We start from the raw sequence: 18913 nt of genomic DNA on the forward strand, positions 1-18913 counted from the left end.
GAAGAAGAAAGACTGACGTTTATTGATGTGGATGCTTGGATCTTTATACCATTGATATGGTGTTACACGACATAGTTTGCTTCCAGATTGGCCAAATCTTGACAATTTTCGATTCGATTGATATACTTTTGCAGATTCGACTAATTCAAATATGATAATCATCTCATGCTTCTTTAATCTTTCTTAGAGTACTTTTCAAGGCGCATACAATGGTGCCAAGTAAGGTAGATGTTTTGAATAAACTTATTGAGTAATTTATAAAATATGAAATGAAATTTTTGGTCAAAATGTCGAAATTTTGCATATGAAAACCTCACAAAAGTGGTTTCAGAGGTTGCTTCAGATCGAGAGAAACATTTCGAATTATTACATACCTTAGCAAAAGTCTTCATTTTCAAGGTGAAAAACGCGATCGTTTGATTTTGGATGAAAACCATGAGGGGTACCTCATGCTTTTTGGTTGATTTTTTGGTCATTTTTTTTGGGTCTCCAAAAAGTTGAGCAAAGGTGTCAGGAAGTTGCTGCTACTTGAATACAGTTGTTTGGCATCATTCCGGTGGCCCAGAAAGGTCGACATATCACGATATGAAAGCTTGAAATCTGCCAAAGTTGACTGTGCCTTATACAACTGCTCGTCAATAGACGCGTTTTTGTTATGATACAAAGGCGGAAAGACACTGCAATCATAAATCTAGATGGAGAGCATGCTGCTACATCCAAATATTCAGAGTGGAGATATTAGGTTGAATGGCCCTGTTGTATCGTAGTATCATAGCACAATGATGCAGTGTATTAGTGAGTGATGGCGGCTGTAAGGCACGCTAAACATTTTAGACGCAATAGATAGACTGCATCCAGTACAGTAGATGCTGTAAACATATACTTTACAATGTGGTCTCATGGAAACCTCTAGCGCAGATCAAGACTATTATGCAATTCGTTTGACTTGAAAAGATCAGATCTCTTCTTAGATCAACATCATTCAATACAATTGTGCCTCCAAAAAAATTAGTTGACAGATCAAATCTTTCAAACCAAATGCCATCTACTACTATTTCATTTCACATGTGGGTTTTTATTTTGTTTCCAAAACTTTTCTTTGGTGATAAAATATCAAAACGAAAAAAAAAAAGAAAAAATGCATCATAATATATTTTGTGTAGGTAAAATAAAACAAAAAAAAAAGAGAGAAAACGAGGTAGGAGGGAGTGAGTTGTTGTATGGGAAATAATAATAAAGGAAATGCTGAAAAAATTATAAAACTACATTACAAGAGAGAAGTGCTTATTTCTTGCCCTTGTTGTTGGGAGGACTAGGTTTTGTCACCTTGCCACCTTTACTGCGTTTACCACCTTCAAAACCAGGACGAGCCTTCTTGGCAGCAGGCTTCATCTTGATGCCTCTCTTTTTGTTCTTCTTTTCCTCAATCTTTGCTTTGATGTTCTCCTCTCTCTTCTTGATGTGCTTCTTTTCATCGTATTTGACCTTTTCGATACGCTTATTCCACTCTTGACCGCTCTTTGTCTTAAGCTTCTCTTGTCTCTTGATGGTCTTCTTTAATAATTTAGCGTCGTCCTTGGGCTTCTCACCGGTAGCCAAGGCGATCACCTTGTTCCATTCGTCCTTTTCAATCAACTCATCTGCCTTGGATTTGTTCTCCTCCTTTAACTTTTCAAGCTTCTCCTTCTTTGCTTCTAACATCTTGAGTTGTGTTTTGGCATCGGAAGGTCCCTTTTTCTTCTTTTGATCTTTTGCACCAACAGCGAGCTTACCAAAGAACACATCGCCATCCATCTTGATAGAATCAGCAGAGGGACGGGTTTTGTCAGCAGGAGTCTACGTGTATTGCATGAATAACAGAATCGAATGTCAACATGGGATGCCCACTGTACCTTTCTATCATCGAATTTGACAAGCTCCTCGGATGCAGCTTTACCGCCCTTCTCCTTTTGTGCCTTTATTGCCTTCTTTCTGTCCTCCTTCTTTTTGTTTCTGGCTGCCAGAATGTCTTCACGGCTTCTAGGATTAGCAGTATTGGCGCCAGGCGCATTACGCTTTTGACGCAGTTGGTTGATACGCTCATTGAGGCGATTGCGAAGCTGGGTAATATCGCTCTTTTCCATAGGTTGAACGTTTACTGCCGAGAAAGTGTTAACACATTTACATACTGACAGTTGTCCAATGTCATCATGTCTTACCAGGTTCTTGGGAGGTGGTGGATTCAGTCGTGATTGATTCATTGTCATCGAGTCCACTGAATGCACCTGAATCAATGTCCATCTTTTCCTCTGGTGCTTCATCATCATCGCCGTCCTCGCTCTCATTGTCGTCGTCCTCATCAGCAGATTCGACTTCAGATTCATTCTCTTCTTGCTCAGCAAGCTGCTTTGCTTTTTCTTGTTGCACTTCTGCTATCGATTTGGCATTGCTAGGATCCAGCTTTGCCTTTTTGGCCTTCTTGGTGGCCTCTTTGATAGCTTGCTTGGGTGCCTTCTTACGCTTATTATGCTGGAATTTGCCGTTGGCTTCTTCGCTCTTATCCATCACATAGAACTTGGCGGGTATAAGCTTCAATAAATCGTCAAAGATCTGGACATCGTGCATAAGACGATCAGACAATGAATCGATAATGTGATTTTGTACCATTTTACTGATTGAATGTATGGTATGTCAACAAGAAAATTTTTGTAAATTTAAATGTCAAGGTGGAAAACCGAAAAAAAAAGTTTTGTGGCTGTTTAAACCATGGTAATTGAGGTCACATCTGTGACCATGATGTTTACTGATCCAGGCAACATTTCATTCGAAAGCATACAGAGGGTTTTATTTAAGAGGTTTATAATGTTACAGATTGCTGTTGCTGGGCTTGTGGTTTGTCCAATTTGTCCATCCATTCTTCTGGTATAATTGGTATCATAGAATGTGTATTGGTGTGGGTGTCTTGATTGTGGGGTGATTTAGCATCCCAATGCGACGAAGTCATATGAGCGGTGGTTGGGATGGAGAATGGCAGCATAAATTTGGTGTCCTTTGTTTCTTGGACATTCACTTCTTGCTCGTCGTCGTCGTCGTCGTTGTGCTCGTGAACTACTGACGGTTCGTCCACAATAGGCGGTAATTCCTCAGACAGTGGTGTTGAAGGGCCACTTTTGCTAAGACCGAGATAGTGAGACATACTTTGGCGCCTCGACACTTTTTGGCTTTGCGTGCGAGACATTGGCAAGGCTCTTGCTTTGTCCATGGATTGCTTTCTTTGTTTGTGTCTGACAGTATCTTCGGCGCATTGCATAGCATATTTTTCAATTTCTTCAGGAATGCGTTGCTCATTCACCTCGTATCGATATGAGATTACGCATCTTTTGACTTGAGGTGCATTCAATGCATCAAATTTTTTGCTGGTATTGATGAAATCAACAAGATCCTCGAGTTGCGTAAGGCACTGCAGGAGTTGGAGCAGCTGAATTGTAGGGTTGAGATAGCTAACCAGATGGTTCGGGAGTCGATTGACGGATATCCAGTCCTCTAAATGCGAGAAATTCATACGGACTTGCATTGCTTTGGAGCGACACAGCAGCTTCTTGTTAGTCAAAATACGGTTGAACAGCTCACATGACATGTAGTGGAAGAATTGGGCCATGGCTTGTATAATGATGATAGGATGAACGTCGTAGGATTGTAGCACAAATAGAGTGGACGATAGCAAACTTGTAATGGACTGAGGCGTTACTGTAGAGACGGCCACCCCACCATCAGCAGCAATGATGACTGAACGTCTTGCGCTCTTTCGAAAGAAGCGATGCCAATCATCTGTAAAATCGACTTGATCCATGCCAGGGATCTCCTCGTGATCCAGCATGGCTGGACACAGTACTTTGGCGAGTCTCTTAGTTGTGTCTTGGATGATCAAGTTGTAAGTTTCTGATATCAATTCGGATAAGCGCAATTGCTGCTCGGCAGTAGCCACAACCAAGCCAGCATCCTTTTTGAGGTAGAATAGCAATTGCGTTAAATTGGTGATCCAAAAAGCCAAAACGTGAATGTTGCGCGCATTGATCTAATAAACCAGTTAATGTCATACAAATAGATTATATGATACACTTTAGTATTACCTTGATTGCCTTTCCAATTCGACTTAATGCACCTTCCAGCACTTGTTCCAGCAGCTCAAAGCTGGAGAAATAGTGAGCAAACCGAGCGCTGAGAAAGATAATGTTGGTAGGCACACAAATGTCCTGTTGTTTGGCCAGTGGCAATTGGAGGTGAGTGATGATGGTGTCGAGTATCGAGTCCAAATCGTCCGAGTTAAACACAAACATTTGATCAGGAGAGCATTTGTCCCAGTGAAACTGGCTTTCGTCAAACTGTCCATCGTCGTCGTCTTCCTCGTCTTGTTCTGCAGGATTGTGCTCAATCGAATCTGTATCGTCGAAATCGAGTTGCATGGTAGACTCAAACAGCTTTTGTCGTAATTCTGCTTCCTCCGACATAAAGTTGTTGAAGCCCTCGACGGTGGATTGGTAGTAAAAGTCATTCTCAGTGCTGGATGTAGATGAAGACACACTGCTGGTGGTTCTGTAGAATAGGCTCGATGTGGACGATACGCTATCACGAGGATTTGTGGCTAGAATCTCGATGATTTTCTGGTTGTCTGTGTTGATAAAGTCGAACACGGTTCTTCCCTTGGCTGATTTTGTCTGAGACGAAGCGCCATGCTCTAGCAGAATCTTGACGAGAGCTTCATGACTATTATTCGTGGCCCACATCAACGCTGACCAACCAACTAGATAGAGTAATTAATATTTGTGGAACATGGCTACAATGATAGTAACAAAAAGGAGAAAGTGGGGAGGGGTAAGAACTTACAGCTATCTTGCACATCAATTTGGGCTCCTGCTTCTATCAAGATTTTTACTATTTCCGTCTTGCCAAAGCAAGCAGCGTAGATGAGCGGTGGTGTGCCGTCATTGTCTCTGGCGTTGATATCAATGTGCTGTCTTATGCTGTCGTCTGACAACATTTCCTTGACTTTTGTTACGTCGCCGTTGGAAGCAGCACGAGCGAAGAGTGTCGTCCATTTCTTGCTGTCTTGGTCTGTTTCTTCTTCTTCTTCCACTTCAAAATCTTCGTCCAAAGAGTGTGCAGAGGAGGCTGATGTGGTGGAGCTCAGCATCTCTGAAATCTGTCGGTTGCTCTCTGCCATTCGCTGCGACATTTCATCAAACGACATGTTTTCGTATTTCTTCTTTAGCATATCATGATCGTCTTCATATTCCTCTTGAATCTGTGGTAATTCGGTGGGATAAGGCTGATTCTCGTTGGTGGTATTGTTGCTTAAAGTGGCCATAGTGTTGGCATAAAAAAAAAAAAAGAGTAAAGAAAGAGAGAGAGAGAGAGAGAGAGAGAGAGAAAGGTTTATTTTGGGATTGCTAATTTGGATTTATATGTGTCTAAAGCGGAACAAAGTGATCCGTTAAAAAAATAAACTGCAGACATAAAAACAGACATCTCAAATTGGGTAACCGAGTTTGATACTCAAACACTAACACGAGCTGCTTTCCCCTCCCCTCCTCCCTCCCTCCCTCTTTCTCTCTCAATCTAAAACAACCCATTAGTATGGGAGTCAACATACTAGAGTTCTGTACCCCTCCTATTCCAGGACAGCCTCATAAATACTATGGCAATGCTCACAACAACTTTATCAAGCTACCTGTAGCACTACCTCATACCACCATACAGAAAACTGTATCTACAAACAACTCGCTGCATTCCATTGCAACCAGTGGCAATCTGACACTACTCAAGAGCATCTTGCCATTCTTACCAACACCTCAAAAAGCTGTCAATGAGCCACACCCTGCTACTGGTTTGACACCTCTGCACTTTGCTGCTTCCAGAGGCCATTTCAATATCGTCAAATATCTGGTGGATGACTACTCGGCTGTCGTCGATGCAAAAGACAGAGAAGGCGAGGTAACGTCAGAGTCTTGTGTTGACAGTTGATCTCTTCATAACTGATGTCCATATGTATTAGACGGCTCTCCTGAAAGCAGCTTATAATGGACATTATCATATTGTCAAGTACTTGGTCTCTAAGAATGCCAACATTCATTCAAAAGACAAAGACGGATGGACAGCACTACACAATGCCTGCGCTAGAGGATTCCTACCCATCACGCGCTTGCTGATTGAAAAGGGAGCTCGAGTGGATGTCAAGAGCAAAATGGGACATACGCCTCTCAGTAAGATGGCAACATGGGAGACATAAACTAGACTTGATATTAATGGTTCTTTCTAGTTAATGCTGCGTCCAAGGGCTATATTTCAATTGTCGAATACCTATTGGTTGAATCACATGCGAACCCCTTGATCAAGAATAACTTTGGCGAAGCAGCCTATGATGTAAGTGCAGCTGCTGGTGAGTCTTATATATGTGAGATGCTTCATCGAGCGGGTAAATCATGGTGGCAAATGCAGCACAGTTCAGAGGGTAAGCGTCGGCAGGATGGTTGTTGCCCGATATGAGACTGATCCCATCCTTATGTGTTTCTATTAAAGGGAATGGATCAGCTTCACGATACAATATATTGGATTTCCATGTTACTGTTATGGTAGTCATCCATGAAAACGAGAGATCGTCATCTTATTTGGGATTATCAAAGCCTCAGTTTAGCACTGCGTCCCTAACAAAGCATGATGTGCGTGGTCCTTGGTCTCTCTCTCCTTCAGGTAGACCCAGTACAAAAGAAGAAGTCCAACTGCCGCCAAATAGCACTGGCAATGGATCAGACTGGTTCTGGCTGACAGACTGGCAGATTGACTACAGCGACCCCCGCATTGATCCAACATCTGGCTGGCAATATGCTCGCTTTTTTGATGATCCAGATGATGTGTGGACACCTGTTACACCTACCAGTGGCTATGGTTGGGTAAGACGCCGTATCTGGGTGCGAGTGATGAAGCGAAGAATGGATTTGCTCAAGGGAAGCCATATTGGGTCACCTGCGATAAATGAGGAAGAGGATTACCTATGCAAGGCAGAGGACATTGTTCAGAATTCCAAGCTGGACCCTGCAGTTGCTGTAAATGAGGAACCTTCTATTCAACAGCTCACCATTGAGCTACGCGCGTATGAGGAAGCGGTTCAATTACTTCGTGCAGGCATTAAAAGTAAGGTGCTTTCGTTCTGCAGTAGTAGGCTAGTGAGTAATTGACCTTGCCCTATAGATGATGGCAATCAGTTTAGAATTCATCAAGCCAACACACTGATCACAGCCTACGCTTCTCAGATTGATGCACTGAATTTACAGATAACGCAGCTCGCACATACAGTGTCAACGCCCATCACACCTCTTCCAGTGCAGCACAATGCAGAATTGGCTAGAGAACTAGGCTTCAATGATAGAGAGGCACCTGAGAATAGCGATTTCGATACAAACCCTTGGACGTGTGATGCCAACAGTACCTCCAATGCCGAGTGGCAGGCATCCAACAGCGTACTCGAAAGCACAAGCTTTAACCATGTCAATCTCGTTGGCCATGGCATGGACAATCAGCAGCATGAACAAGACGACCAGGGCGACATTGAAGAGCACATAAGAGGGCCCAAGCAGTATGTCTGGGAATCTGATTTAGAAGCAAAAGAGTGCAGAGGATGTAGAAGAAGATTTGGCCTGCTTGTCAGAAGACATCATTGCCGCTGCTGTGGCTTGATCCACTGTGATCGCTGCTCCATGTCGAGAGCTCGTTTAAGCTCGACTCAAATCTTACAAGATCCCAACGGACCTTTGGAATCATTGGATGTACTGGCTTCTCAGCACCAAAGAGTCTGTGATACATGCTATGCAAAACTGGGTGGCATTCCACCTTGATTGAAAAACTCACTCATTCACTATGATTAAACTATATACCATGCCTTACCATTGCCCTTTGAATTGATTGCTCTTCGTGACTTCAAAAAGGCAACTTGTGTTTACTTGCTATATCAAGCTTTTTGTTTTGCAATCCATTTTTACAGTTTATTCTGAATCATGTCTGAAAAATCAAAAGAAGATATCGTCTACGATTTGATGGTTGATGATGAAACTGGCGATTTAAGGCCCAAAGTGGATAAGGTTCGGTTTCTGCAAAAGGATCGTGAGCTAATACACAGTTTAACATGTTGGCATTAGATCCTCAAAGACATCTTTGACAATTTCGACAAGGTAAATCTCTCAATCAGCCGCTAAGCCAAGGCACGCATAAGCTCATGCTGCTACTGATGATAGGATAAGGATGGAAAATGGGATTTGAAAGAGTTGCAAGACTTTGCTACAGCTACAAATGGTCGTCCAGTAAAGTTAAACTTGCCAATGCGTGCTACACTCCTTTCTAACGTTGAAATCAGTTTGAAGATGCTGTGATTGAGGAAATTATCGAGTCTTTTGAGATTGACAAGGAGAACCGTTTGCTATTCTCTGGATTCTATCAAATGTATTATATGCAAACTATTTCTGAACCAGAGGAGACATTGAAGGACTTTAAGAAGCGTAAGTGTGCTCTGACATGACATCTTGTACTAGATCTAACATCAGGCCTTTTAGACGGTTATGATGATAACTTGGATTTAGTGTCTTCTCGCACAGAAGAAAAGGAGGAAAAAAAATAAACTTGGTATCTCCATTGTTGGATGATGTACATGCATATTTGTGGTGCCGTCATTGTTTCGCTTGCTCTTTGATGAATTCAAGATGTTTGTTGACGCATGGATCAAGTTACTTGAGATTTGATCAAGAGCCAGCGACGACACCCTTATTGAAACACACATTGCTTTGCTTCTCTTTCGTTTTGTTCAAACAATATTACTGTTACAACCAAGCTTTGACTTGCTCCACTGTGCTATTCAGCGCATGGCAGAAAAAAAAAAGAACAGAGGTGTATGGTTGAAACGCTTTGGTCAACGATTTGGATTTACATAATACAGTACGCTTGAAGAGACAGCGAGCAACTTGGTCCCTCTACCAAGATCATAACGCATCTAATTCAACATTTGGTAACGCTGACCTATAAGGGGGGCTTTACCTTAGCGAAGCGAAGGTGCAAAACCATAGCATTCAAGCAGCCTATTCAGCTTTTTATTTCTATTATTAAGCCTGCCAATAATATAACGCATAAAAATTTGCATGAAATAGTCTTACCAAAATCAATATTCCTTCTCGAACAAGAACTTGCACAGGCTGCAGACCTGTTCTTCCAGAAAAGTATAGCTACCAGAGATGTAATTCATGTTATGTAGATAAAAGCTATAAAGCAAAAACGTAACCAAATTTGACAGCTTTCAAGCCTTCATACCTTGACATGCAGACCTTTCTGAGCCACCAGAATAACGCCAAACAATTGTACTTGAGTAGTAGTAACTTCCTGGCACTTTTGTTCAACTTCTTGAAGATCCAAAAAAAATGGTCAGAAATCGATCAAAAAGCATGAGGTACCCCTCATGGTTTTCATCGAAATTTAAACGATCGCGTTTTTCGCCTCGAAAATAAAGACTTTTACTATGGAATATGTTAAGCCAAAATGTTTTTCTCGATCCAAAACAACTTCTCACTGTGACTAAAAAAGATCTGAATATTGCTGAATATTTCTGAATCCATTTTTCGGAAAACTGCCACTTTACGAAAAATTTGTCGAAATTTTTCTGAATGGCATTCTTAGAAATTCGGAAAAGTGCTCACTTAATTCAGAAAAATTCAGAGAAATTCATTCTGGAAAATTCAGAAAAATTCATGTAGTTTAGGGTGGTTTGCAAAATATTCATAAAAAAATAAATCAGAAATATAATAGCATTTAGTGCTATTATAATAGAAACCATTGTTTATTTCTTGACATATAATAATTGCGCTACTACTACAGAGAAACATGATGATATTACATTACGGGCAGTAACAACAAAGCGTAGCCTAATCAGAATAAGCATAGAGATCAGAATTCCTTACGACTTGCGCACTCTCTTATTGTTGGGTCCCTAATACACAAAGATAAGTAGCTCCATCTATGATATCAATGCCTTACGATTACCTTTATGTTTCTACAATTTAAGAGATAGAGAGAATATCAGCATAAAATGGCTAACTCCAGGTGATGATGAGAAACTTACTGTCTTTGCAAATCTTGCGTTTCTGGTGATGAATATCTTCTGTGCTTTTCATATTCCTTTGCCTTTGATTTGTTTGATGCAGATACATTTTTTGATACTGGAGATGGCTGCATTGGCTATAGTGATAGTGCACATTATAAAATGGAAAAGAAATGTGAGTTACTGCGCTATATCTATGAAAACTTAATTACTTGTTCTACTAGAGGCATATGTTGCGTGCTGATTCTTCTATAATATTACGATTAGTATCAAAGAGTACTTTTCTCTATGCAGCATTTACTTTTGTGATCCAGTATTTCGAGAAACATGAAAATTGATCTTGTCTACAATCGAATTTTCGTCATCGTCGACAGAATCTTCTTCGGATTGCGCTTGGGATCCCTCAGAAAATACCAGATCATCTTCATCGAATTGGGTTTGGTAAGTTGCGGTGTCATTGCTTGGCCTGGCATTGTATTTGTAATCGATTATGCCAGACAATGATTTGGAGACAGCAAACTGCGGCAACCAATCTTTGAAGAACCCAGAGATGTCAACGCCCTTTTTGGCTACATCGTCTATGACGGTCTTGATTAACAAGGCTTGAAATCTGTTGTCCAGCTTGCTAAAAGTGATATTTGGGAACTGTCTATCAGCTTTCTTTGCCTGGTTGTATGCTGCATCTTTGACAAGCTCCCAGACCTTCTTGCCATCAAGGTTTTCCCCACCTAATCGATGCTCTTCAAGGACGTTGATGCATAGCTCAACAGAAAGCTCCTCCAGATGTTTGCTATCTGCTTTGCTTGGACGGCATATCACTCCATCTAGTCTCGCAACATTGGCCGTGCTCGAAGAGGTAGATTGTTGAACAATATGCTGCAGCATAGCTTTTACTTCGGTCTGGTTGTCATTACATTCCTTGACCTGTTTGCTAAGATTGGACAACTCCTGTTCAATGTTCTCCAATCTTTGTAAGAATAGTTGTTGTGCTTGATCCATTTTTGAATAAGTGATTAGTGTAAAGTGTAAAATAGAGCAGTGCTTTGAGATGGTTGTATCAATTGCGATAAATGCGTAACAATCTATGAAAGACAGAGAAAAACTGGTCTAGTAATGTTTCCAATAATTAATAGCACCCGCTATCACAGACATTGATGTTTCAATCATGCAGATTGAAACGCATGCAATGTGAACTATTAGATTTCACTATAGATATTCACATGGCTATTCAATACCAATCAAAGTGTATTCTATGTTCAATATTGCATGCGTTTCAATCTGTATGATTGAAACGCATGCAATATAAGGAGCATAAAAGACAATCCAGACAGATTTGTGTTTAACCTTTATTTCTAATATTATTTACGATGCCATTTTTTTGTGCCCAGTGTTGCCGAAGAATTCGCAATAGACATGAAAAACAGCATAAACTTTGGCACTCTTCAAATGACACAACAACTGTAGACTTGCACAACCTGGAGACTAATCAGTATCAAAGAAAGAAAGCAAGAACTGAACATGATACTCAGGCTGGACCTTACACTGAAAGAAATAGTCAGCAAGAAAACAGCGATGGTGAACCTGGTAGCGATGGTGAACCTGGTAGCGATGGCGGATATGACTTTGGAGACTCTGATGGACTCGGCGCTAACTATAGTGACAATCAGATGTCTGACAGTTGCGAGGCATTACCACCACTGGATGCTAAAAATACTGAGATCCACAAGATCTTCAGGGAAGAAAACTTGACAAACTCAAGCATCCGAAGACTTGTTCAATGGCACAACCAAACGTATCCTTGTAAGTAACCATAACAAAGTTGGTTGTTTCAAAGCGCTAACATCTACTATGATAAGTTGCAACGCCTATAGTCTCAACATTCAAGGCCAGCTCTGCTAGGAAAAGGGCAACTTCTTTTGCACCTTATACAGTCGATGTGTGCATCAGGTATTGCTATGCCTTTCAACCAGAGGATGGGGACGAATGTCCAGTGTGCTTTGAAAAGAGATTCGATATTGATGGTAGCCCCAGAAGAACCATCAAGATGCTGCCAATCGGTCCACAACTTGCCACGTTGTTCGAAAATCCAAACTTTATCAGAGTGCTTGATGACGAGAATTCATCCATCAGAGCAAGGTTCAAGGGCGATATAATGCAAAATTTAGTGAACAACAAGCATCTATTCAACAATAGATACGACATTGGCCTGTCCCTGTACGTAGATGGATTCCAATCACACAAAAAAGGCGGTGCAAAGTTGAACTTGGTCATGCTACAAATCTTGAACCTTCCTTCTGCCTATAGATACAAAATGGAGTTCCTGATTGATTTCGCCATTATCCCAAACACCAAGAGATTAGACAGTTACCTTCAATACCTTGTCAGCGAATTGGAAAAATTGGCTCGTGATGGACTACAAGTGCAGAGAAACAACTCAACAAATATCTCGCTCAAAGTCCACCTCATGGGATCCTTTGGTGATATCCCCAGCGTCAGCGAACTCAATTTCCTCGCATCCCATACGTCGCTTCAAGGCTGCCGTTTTTGTACGATCATTGGCATCAGCAAAAATGGTGTTATTTCTTTTCAACTAGCAGCTAATGATGAAGATCGACCACTACGATTGCTAACAATTGAAGAATACAAATCCAGTGCACCAGAACTTGGTATCGAGAGGCCTTCTTTGTTTCGAAACCTGCCATCATTCATTGATCCAACGTTTGTGGGCTTGGATGAATTTCATTTGTTTGGACAAAACATGGGACCAAGAATCAAGAAAATGTTTACGGACAAGGAATCGATTCTTCGCTTGAAGCCGCGACAAATAGAGAAGATTAGCATTTGCTTGAACCAACTTGCAAGCACATCACCTTTGATCTTCGAAGGCAATTTCATGGATGTCTTCAGCAAGGGAGGGACAGCTCGAGGAGTAGATTGGTTGGTGTTCCTGAAGTACTTTGTGCCCACAGTTCTTATCGACCACGTTGATTTATGCCATTTGGATCCTACTGTCTCTGAAGCTGCCAAGGAAGCCCTACGTACAATATCTCTGATTTGCTCAGTATGCTTGCAGCAGGATATATCTGAGAGCGAGATACAAAAGTTGGAGGAACTAATAACCAAGTGGCACCAATTTCTTCGTCTTCACATCTCAGCAAAATTCTTTCCAATCAGTGAACATTATTTGGAGCATATCACGATGGTGATTCGAAAGATAGGCCCCATGCCTCAGTACAGTTGCCGTGTTTTGGAGAGAAGGATCCAAATGATCAAGAAGAGGATCCATGGCTGTAGTCAAGTTGCAAAACAAGCGGAAAATATCATGCTGGATATTGCATGTAACAGCTATGAAAAAAGAAGGACAATTGCATTTGACAATTCGACGGATACTGCCATCACCTTCTCGAAATCATTGAATATGGGCGACATCAAGCTGTCACCGTCTATTGCTTCTATGTTGTGCAAACATTACAACACTGCTCGTGTCAATCCGCAGATCAAGTGCGCTACCTCACTACGACTTGGCAACAACATCACGATCGACTCTACTTTCGATCCACCAAGTAGAAAGAAGAAGCTGTCAGACCATGCCCTGGTCAATTGTGCTCGCCGCAGTTCGCTACCATTGCTGGTAAAGGTGTTGCTCATCTTTGAGCACAACTTCTCTGGTGCAACACATGCTCTAGCCGTTTGCCAAGTCTATCAGAACGTAACGGTATCAACGTCCGGCATCCCTGAATGTTTCCTTGACAATGCCAACTCGGATACTTCCAATGGTGCATGGGATCTGGATATAATAGCTGTCGATGATATTTTGTCTTCAGTTGCAATTCTGAAGTCTGCCATATCTGGGAAGCTCTTCTTTGTTTGGCCTGATATGAAAAGAATTGGTTTGAAAGTATACAATGATGATTCTATATTTGACTTTGCATAAAATAAATATACGCCAACATCATGGTCACCTTTCTCTCAAACTGATGTTTGTACATCCTTCCAAATTACTAGCCATCCCACTGTTCTATATCTTAATGCTCGTTCTTTTGCCCGGTCGCATGCAAAGCTGAAAATTCATTCCTAATAATAATAACTAGTTAATATTGTTTCCTTTCTATTGTTGCTCTGTAATAATATATCTTCTTTCTTTCTTCTTCCTATCCTATTATGACATTCAGAGACCTCTAAATAAAAAATGGAGCACGACTCCCTTACAAGAAAGAATCTGAAGCAGTTGACAAATAAGAAATAAAAATGGCGTAGCGATGACTACTCGCTTTTCTGATGAAGATCGTTTCGTGGTAAAAAAAATCGCTGAATAATATCTAAATTTTTCTAAATTTCTCCAAATTTCTCTAAGCTTAATTTATTAATTTTCATCTGCATGAATTTATCTGAATATTTCCAAAGGGATTTGGACAAATTCATAGTGATTAAGACATTTTTAGGATATTTCAGAAAAAATTGGTCAAATTCTAATATATTCAGATAAATTTGAATCTTTTTTAGTCACAGTGTCTGAAACCATTTTTGTGAGGTCTTTATATGCAAAATTTCGACATTTTGGCAAAAAAACCTTATTTTATATTTTCTGGAATTGTTCAATAAGTTCAGTCAAAACATCTATTTTACTTGGCACCATTGAAAGCGCCTTGAAAAGTACTTTGGGAATATATTAGGAGGCGTAGGGTGATCATTACATTGTACATAGTAGAATATCGTAAAATAGATTAAAGAAGTCGTAAAAAGACAACATCTGTCCAATCTTGAACAGAAAAAAAAAACTGAGTTTGAATCAATTTTGGCGGGGGCATTGCTGCAGGCTGACCTAAATGCCTTTCTGTTGATAGCAATGATGATTGCGATACTGATTAATTGGGGATCATGAATTTGAAAGAACAATCGATTAGTTTGAATTCTTTTTTATTTGGTTTTATTGCGAGTTTTTCCCTATATAATAGGTGTCTTTTGCAATGATAATCTCTCAAAAATGTCGCTGTGGATCTCATAAAGGTCATGTGTTTACACATGGCCAGCTCTGTGTCGCCATCTCAAGAGCAGCATCCACTAATGGTATCGCTGTTCTGCCGCCAGAAAATGAGACTCGGTTGGAGGATGTAGTGAACCAGAAGTCTCATAATAATATAATGTAAATGCTTCATAAAAAATATTGATTTGTGCCTCCAAAGTTCTGACGTTTAAATCAAATGTCATGCCTAATATAGTCATTGTTTAAAATGTACTTTTATAGCAGAGTTTTACTATCTCTTCTGATTTGGAAAGTCTTTGGTGAGAGCCCACAGGGCGACGCCGTCATCGAGCGTAGCGAGATGGATTGGCTAGTTTATTATTATACTCTCAAGATTCAAGTTTTCGCATTGTTGACCTTCATTTGCTGATTTTGAACTTTTGGATCGATTCGACCTATTTTACCCAATTCGACTATATAAATTGTGGTAATTATCCCAGGCTTCTTAATGCTTGGCTCTAGGTGTCGCACCTTATTAGTAGTAGATTTCTTTCCCAACTTAATTCAAAAATATCTTATTCCCCTTCTTTGCAGACATTGGGTCCACCAACAGTCTTTTCTATCACTCAGTATGACATTTAAAGGACTTTAAATAAAACCTGGAGCCCGTCTCCCCTACAAAAAAAAACGCTTCTTTAAGCTTTCTTGGAGCGCTTTTCAAGGCGCATCCAATGGTACCAAGTAATATAGATGTTTTGAATGAACTTATCAAATGATTTATGAAAATATGAAAAGAGGTTTCTGGCAAAATGCCGAAATTTTACATATCAAAGTCCCACAAAGATGATTTCAGAGGTTGCTTTGGATTGATAGAAACATTTTGATTCAAGATATACCATAGTAAAAGTCTTCATTATCAAGGCCAAAAATGCGATCGTTTGATTTTCGATGAAAACCATGAGGGGGTACTTCATGCTTTTTGGCCATGTTTTTTTTTGGTCCCCAAAAAGTTGAGCAAAGGTGTCAGAAAGTAATTCTTAGATGAGAGCAACTATTTGGTACTATTCTGACAATCTAAAACGGCTTTGAACGCGAGAAAAAGCAGCTCAAATACACTCATATTTTGCTGTATTAGGGGCACTGAGGACTAAGAAATGGAAATACCTGTATTCTACTTGCCCGTATATGAAGTAGCTAGGTGTATATGGATGTAAAGCATCACATAAGAATCAGATCCACACATAATATGAAGGGTTTTCATGTGCAAGTAGAGGGTCAGCTTGAACGTAGTAGTATTATGATAAGATACGCAAGGGCAACCGGTAGCTCGAGCTGTCGCTGTGCAGGTTGATTCTCACCGAAACGAAGCGAAGGTAGAGAGCAATCTGAAGCATAAACACTTTTATGATTAGTGATTATATATCAGTCAACAATTAGGGTTCTTCTTCTAACATTTTAGCTATATTAATTTTGGGATATTAGCCAAAGGCCCGCGGCAGCGTGAGCCGTTTGAACGTAGGTTGGTTTCCACCGAAGCGAAGCGTAGGTCAGGAAACCACCCGAAGTGCTGAAAGGCTCGTATTCCTTAGTAAAAGTCTTCATTTTTGAGGTCAAAAACGCAATTGTTTGATTTTCGAGGATTTCCTGAGGTATCCCTCATGGTTTTTGGTCGACTTTTGACGATCCCAAAAAAGCTGAGCAAAGGTATCTGGAAGTTAGTCCTAGACGAGAGCAGTAGTTTAGTGCTAGTCTGGCGGTCTAAAGCGGCGTCTAGCTCGAGAAATTACTGCTCAAATGCATTCTAATTTCGCTGTGATTTGCATGCTTTTGAGTGTTAAGAGGCGATTCCAGTATGCTATCCGCCTATATATGAATTGTTTTTCTGGGATATCGACGTGGAGCATAGCGTTGATTATTAAAACAAGTATGCAGTATTTAAATCATTAATTCATCAAGATAAACTCTTTTGGTAAGAGATTTTTGTAAGCAGTGATTACATCAATGGCCAAGTATTGCTTTTGAAGCCTCTTTGTGATTGAGGATTTACAATGATAGAAAGTACCAATGCCCGATTCCATTCGTTTTGTCAGGCAACAGCATAGTGGCTGATGTTTTAGTGACCATTGTAAATGGAGCGGGTTTCCTACCAACCTCTGGCAAAACACGTAACAAGCAACATTTTCTCTTTCTTTCCTTCCACAATGATCCCTTTCTTTGCTGAGGAACTAAGCAACATCAATGTGCTCCGTGCTACGATAGCTACTGAACCAACATGCGACGCCGCAGAATATCTACAGGTTAAAGATAGTACCCTTGTTCTGAAAGATCAACTTGTAGCAGATCTAAAGTCGATTGATATTGCTGTCTCTACTCAACAACTTGTGGTGGCTCAACCAAACGACTTATCATCACTGCAGTCTGGTGAGAGCGAGGATGATGCGCTGATACCGTGGGAGGTGAAACTGTCTCTGCTGAGACCTCCAACTTCTCTACAATCTCAACAAAACGATGTAAAGGAATGGTGGACATCCAAGCTACTGTTACAGCAATCTCTGGAGAAGCAAATGCGATGTCGACACTGTGCTCAAGGGCTCCTTGATTCTGCTATTGAATATAAGATCAAAGATTTACCTTCTGAACATTGGTATGAGTTGGTGGAATGCTGGATTTGTCATGAAACCAAGCCTGAAGAACATCAAGCGCGTATGAAGCCCATCTTAGCTCGTCCTCATGTCTTGCTGGTGGGTACTACCTATTTCCTGATACATCCCGAGAATACTGTCAAAGGTGCTCTTCAAGTGGATTCTGTGGTTTCCAAGCGATCCAATGTAAGTATACCCCTCTTTAGCCTCCCCTTTCACCCAAACAAGGATTTCAAGAAGGTCGACGATACACTAGATATTATCGCTGACCGATACAAAAATCCAAGATTAAACATCACAGTGGCATTTAACAGTTTGTGGGGAGAAAGACATGCTCTCTATAAAGAATCTTCGTTCTTTAGAACAAACTACTACCATATCACACACTCATCATTATCAGCACACCATACTGATCGTTCTCTCTCTTTCTTTTTTTTTTTTAAAAACTAGTGGGATCGAGGCACGCTGACAAAATGGATAGCGGTAAATTGCTCGAATTGCGGGAATGCTGTTGGTGAAGGACAATACTGTATGGAAGACGGGGAGATGCAACTGCTGGCAGTGAAGCTATTCAAATATTGCATTGATCTGATACCAAACCCCTCTGAGCAACCTGTGTTTACCGACTTTTTGGTGTCTGATCTGGTGAACACAGCTAAAATCCATGCTACACACCGCTTCTTGATTCAAGGACGTCAAAGCCAACGTATATATGCACTGGTAAGTGTCGCTATCTCCACTTCAAATTGTTGTGCTGACATGGTATACACGCACGTTAGATTTGGCTGTTCAATTGGGACACACATATTGTACATAACGACGGTTACAGAGAAGAGAGCGACCATACACTGGTGCGAGAACGAGTAATGAAGGTAATCTATTTGGACTGCACAGATGCAGAGACCAATGCACACGTCAAAAAGTATATTGCACTGTGGTCAAATGACAAGTCTACCGATCATTTGATCTATCCAGACGAGTACTGCCAGCAGCTGGTAGATACACTAAATCAATCTACGCGTGTGCTGCCTCCTTTCATGCGAACAATCAATCACCCTGCCATGATATTCACCAAGAACTTTTCCATTGGCTTTATACGTCGATCCGATTAACATTAGGTAAGCACCAGAACTACGTTTAGATATGTCATTGTTGATAATAAAGAGCATCATTGGTGTTTGACTTGATTATGCCTGT

General features: G+C 40.7%; 7 protein-coding genes across 7 annotated transcripts; 4 read left to right on the forward strand and 3 right to left on the reverse strand.

Moving 5' to 3' along the window:
- Nucleotides 1-1284: 1284 nt before the first annotated feature.
- ATC70_013388 (uncharacterized protein) lies at nucleotides 1285-2646 on the reverse strand (the record flags this gene model as incomplete). Its single annotated transcript, XM_064832552.1, has 3 exons — nucleotides 1285-1836; nucleotides 1893-2137; nucleotides 2199-2646. The coding sequence occupies 3 exons, from the start codon at nucleotides 2644-2646 to the stop codon at nucleotides 1285-1287; spliced, it is 1245 nt and encodes a 414-aa protein (XP_064678811.1).
- Nucleotides 2647-2836: 190 nt separating this feature from the next.
- Nucleotides 2837-5344, reverse strand: ATC70_013389 (uncharacterized protein; the record flags this gene model as incomplete). Its single annotated transcript, XM_064832553.1, has 3 exons — nucleotides 2837-4054; nucleotides 4110-4780; nucleotides 4864-5344. 3 exons carry the CDS (start codon nucleotides 5342-5344, stop codon nucleotides 2837-2839), a joined length of 2370 nt encoding a protein of 789 aa, XP_064678812.1.
- Nucleotides 5345-5613: 269 nt separating this feature from the next.
- On the forward strand, nucleotides 5614-7868 carry ATC70_013390 (uncharacterized protein; the record flags this gene model as incomplete). Its single annotated transcript, XM_064832554.1, has 5 exons — nucleotides 5614-5970; nucleotides 6032-6239; nucleotides 6296-6487; nucleotides 6556-7167; nucleotides 7225-7868. The coding sequence occupies 5 exons, from the start codon at nucleotides 5614-5616 to the stop codon at nucleotides 7866-7868; spliced, it is 2013 nt and encodes a 670-aa protein (XP_064678813.1).
- Nucleotides 7869-8027: 159 nt separating this feature from the next.
- ATC70_013391 (uncharacterized protein) lies at nucleotides 8028-8644 on the forward strand (the record flags this gene model as incomplete). The annotated part of the gene is made up of 5 exons (XM_064832555.1): nucleotides 8028-8111; nucleotides 8169-8201; nucleotides 8265-8330; nucleotides 8384-8525; nucleotides 8580-8644. 5 exons carry the CDS (start codon nucleotides 8028-8030, stop codon nucleotides 8642-8644), a joined length of 390 nt encoding a protein of 129 aa, XP_064678814.1.
- A 1764-nt stretch (nucleotides 8645-10408) lies between these two features.
- On the reverse strand, nucleotides 10409-11110 carry ATC70_013392 (uncharacterized protein; the record flags this gene model as incomplete). Its single annotated transcript, XM_064832556.1, has 1 exon — nucleotides 10409-11110. The coding sequence occupies one exon, from the start codon at nucleotides 11108-11110 to the stop codon at nucleotides 10409-10411; it is 702 nt and encodes a 233-aa protein (XP_064678815.1).
- Nucleotides 11111-11478: 368 nt separating this feature from the next.
- ATC70_013393 (uncharacterized protein) lies at nucleotides 11479-14045 on the forward strand (the record flags this gene model as incomplete). The annotated part of the gene is made up of 2 exons (XM_064832557.1): nucleotides 11479-11911; nucleotides 11968-14045. 2 exons carry the CDS (start codon nucleotides 11479-11481, stop codon nucleotides 14043-14045), a joined length of 2511 nt encoding a protein of 836 aa, XP_064678816.1.
- Nucleotides 14046-17275: 3230 nt separating this feature from the next.
- Nucleotides 17276-18828, forward strand: ATC70_013394 (uncharacterized protein; the record flags this gene model as incomplete). The annotated part of the gene is made up of 3 exons (XM_064832558.1): nucleotides 17276-17902; nucleotides 18167-18436; nucleotides 18496-18828. The coding sequence occupies 3 exons, from the start codon at nucleotides 17276-17278 to the stop codon at nucleotides 18826-18828; spliced, it is 1230 nt and encodes a 409-aa protein (XP_064678817.1).
- Nucleotides 18829-18913: the final 85 nt, after the last annotated feature.

The sequence above is a fragment of the Mucor velutinosus genome (assembly GCF_035048745.1).
Source record: "Mucor velutinosus strain NIH1002 chromosome Unknown tig00001575, whole genome shotgun sequence".
Taxonomy (NCBI): domain Eukaryota; kingdom Fungi; phylum Mucoromycota; class Mucoromycetes; order Mucorales; family Mucoraceae; genus Mucor; species Mucor velutinosus.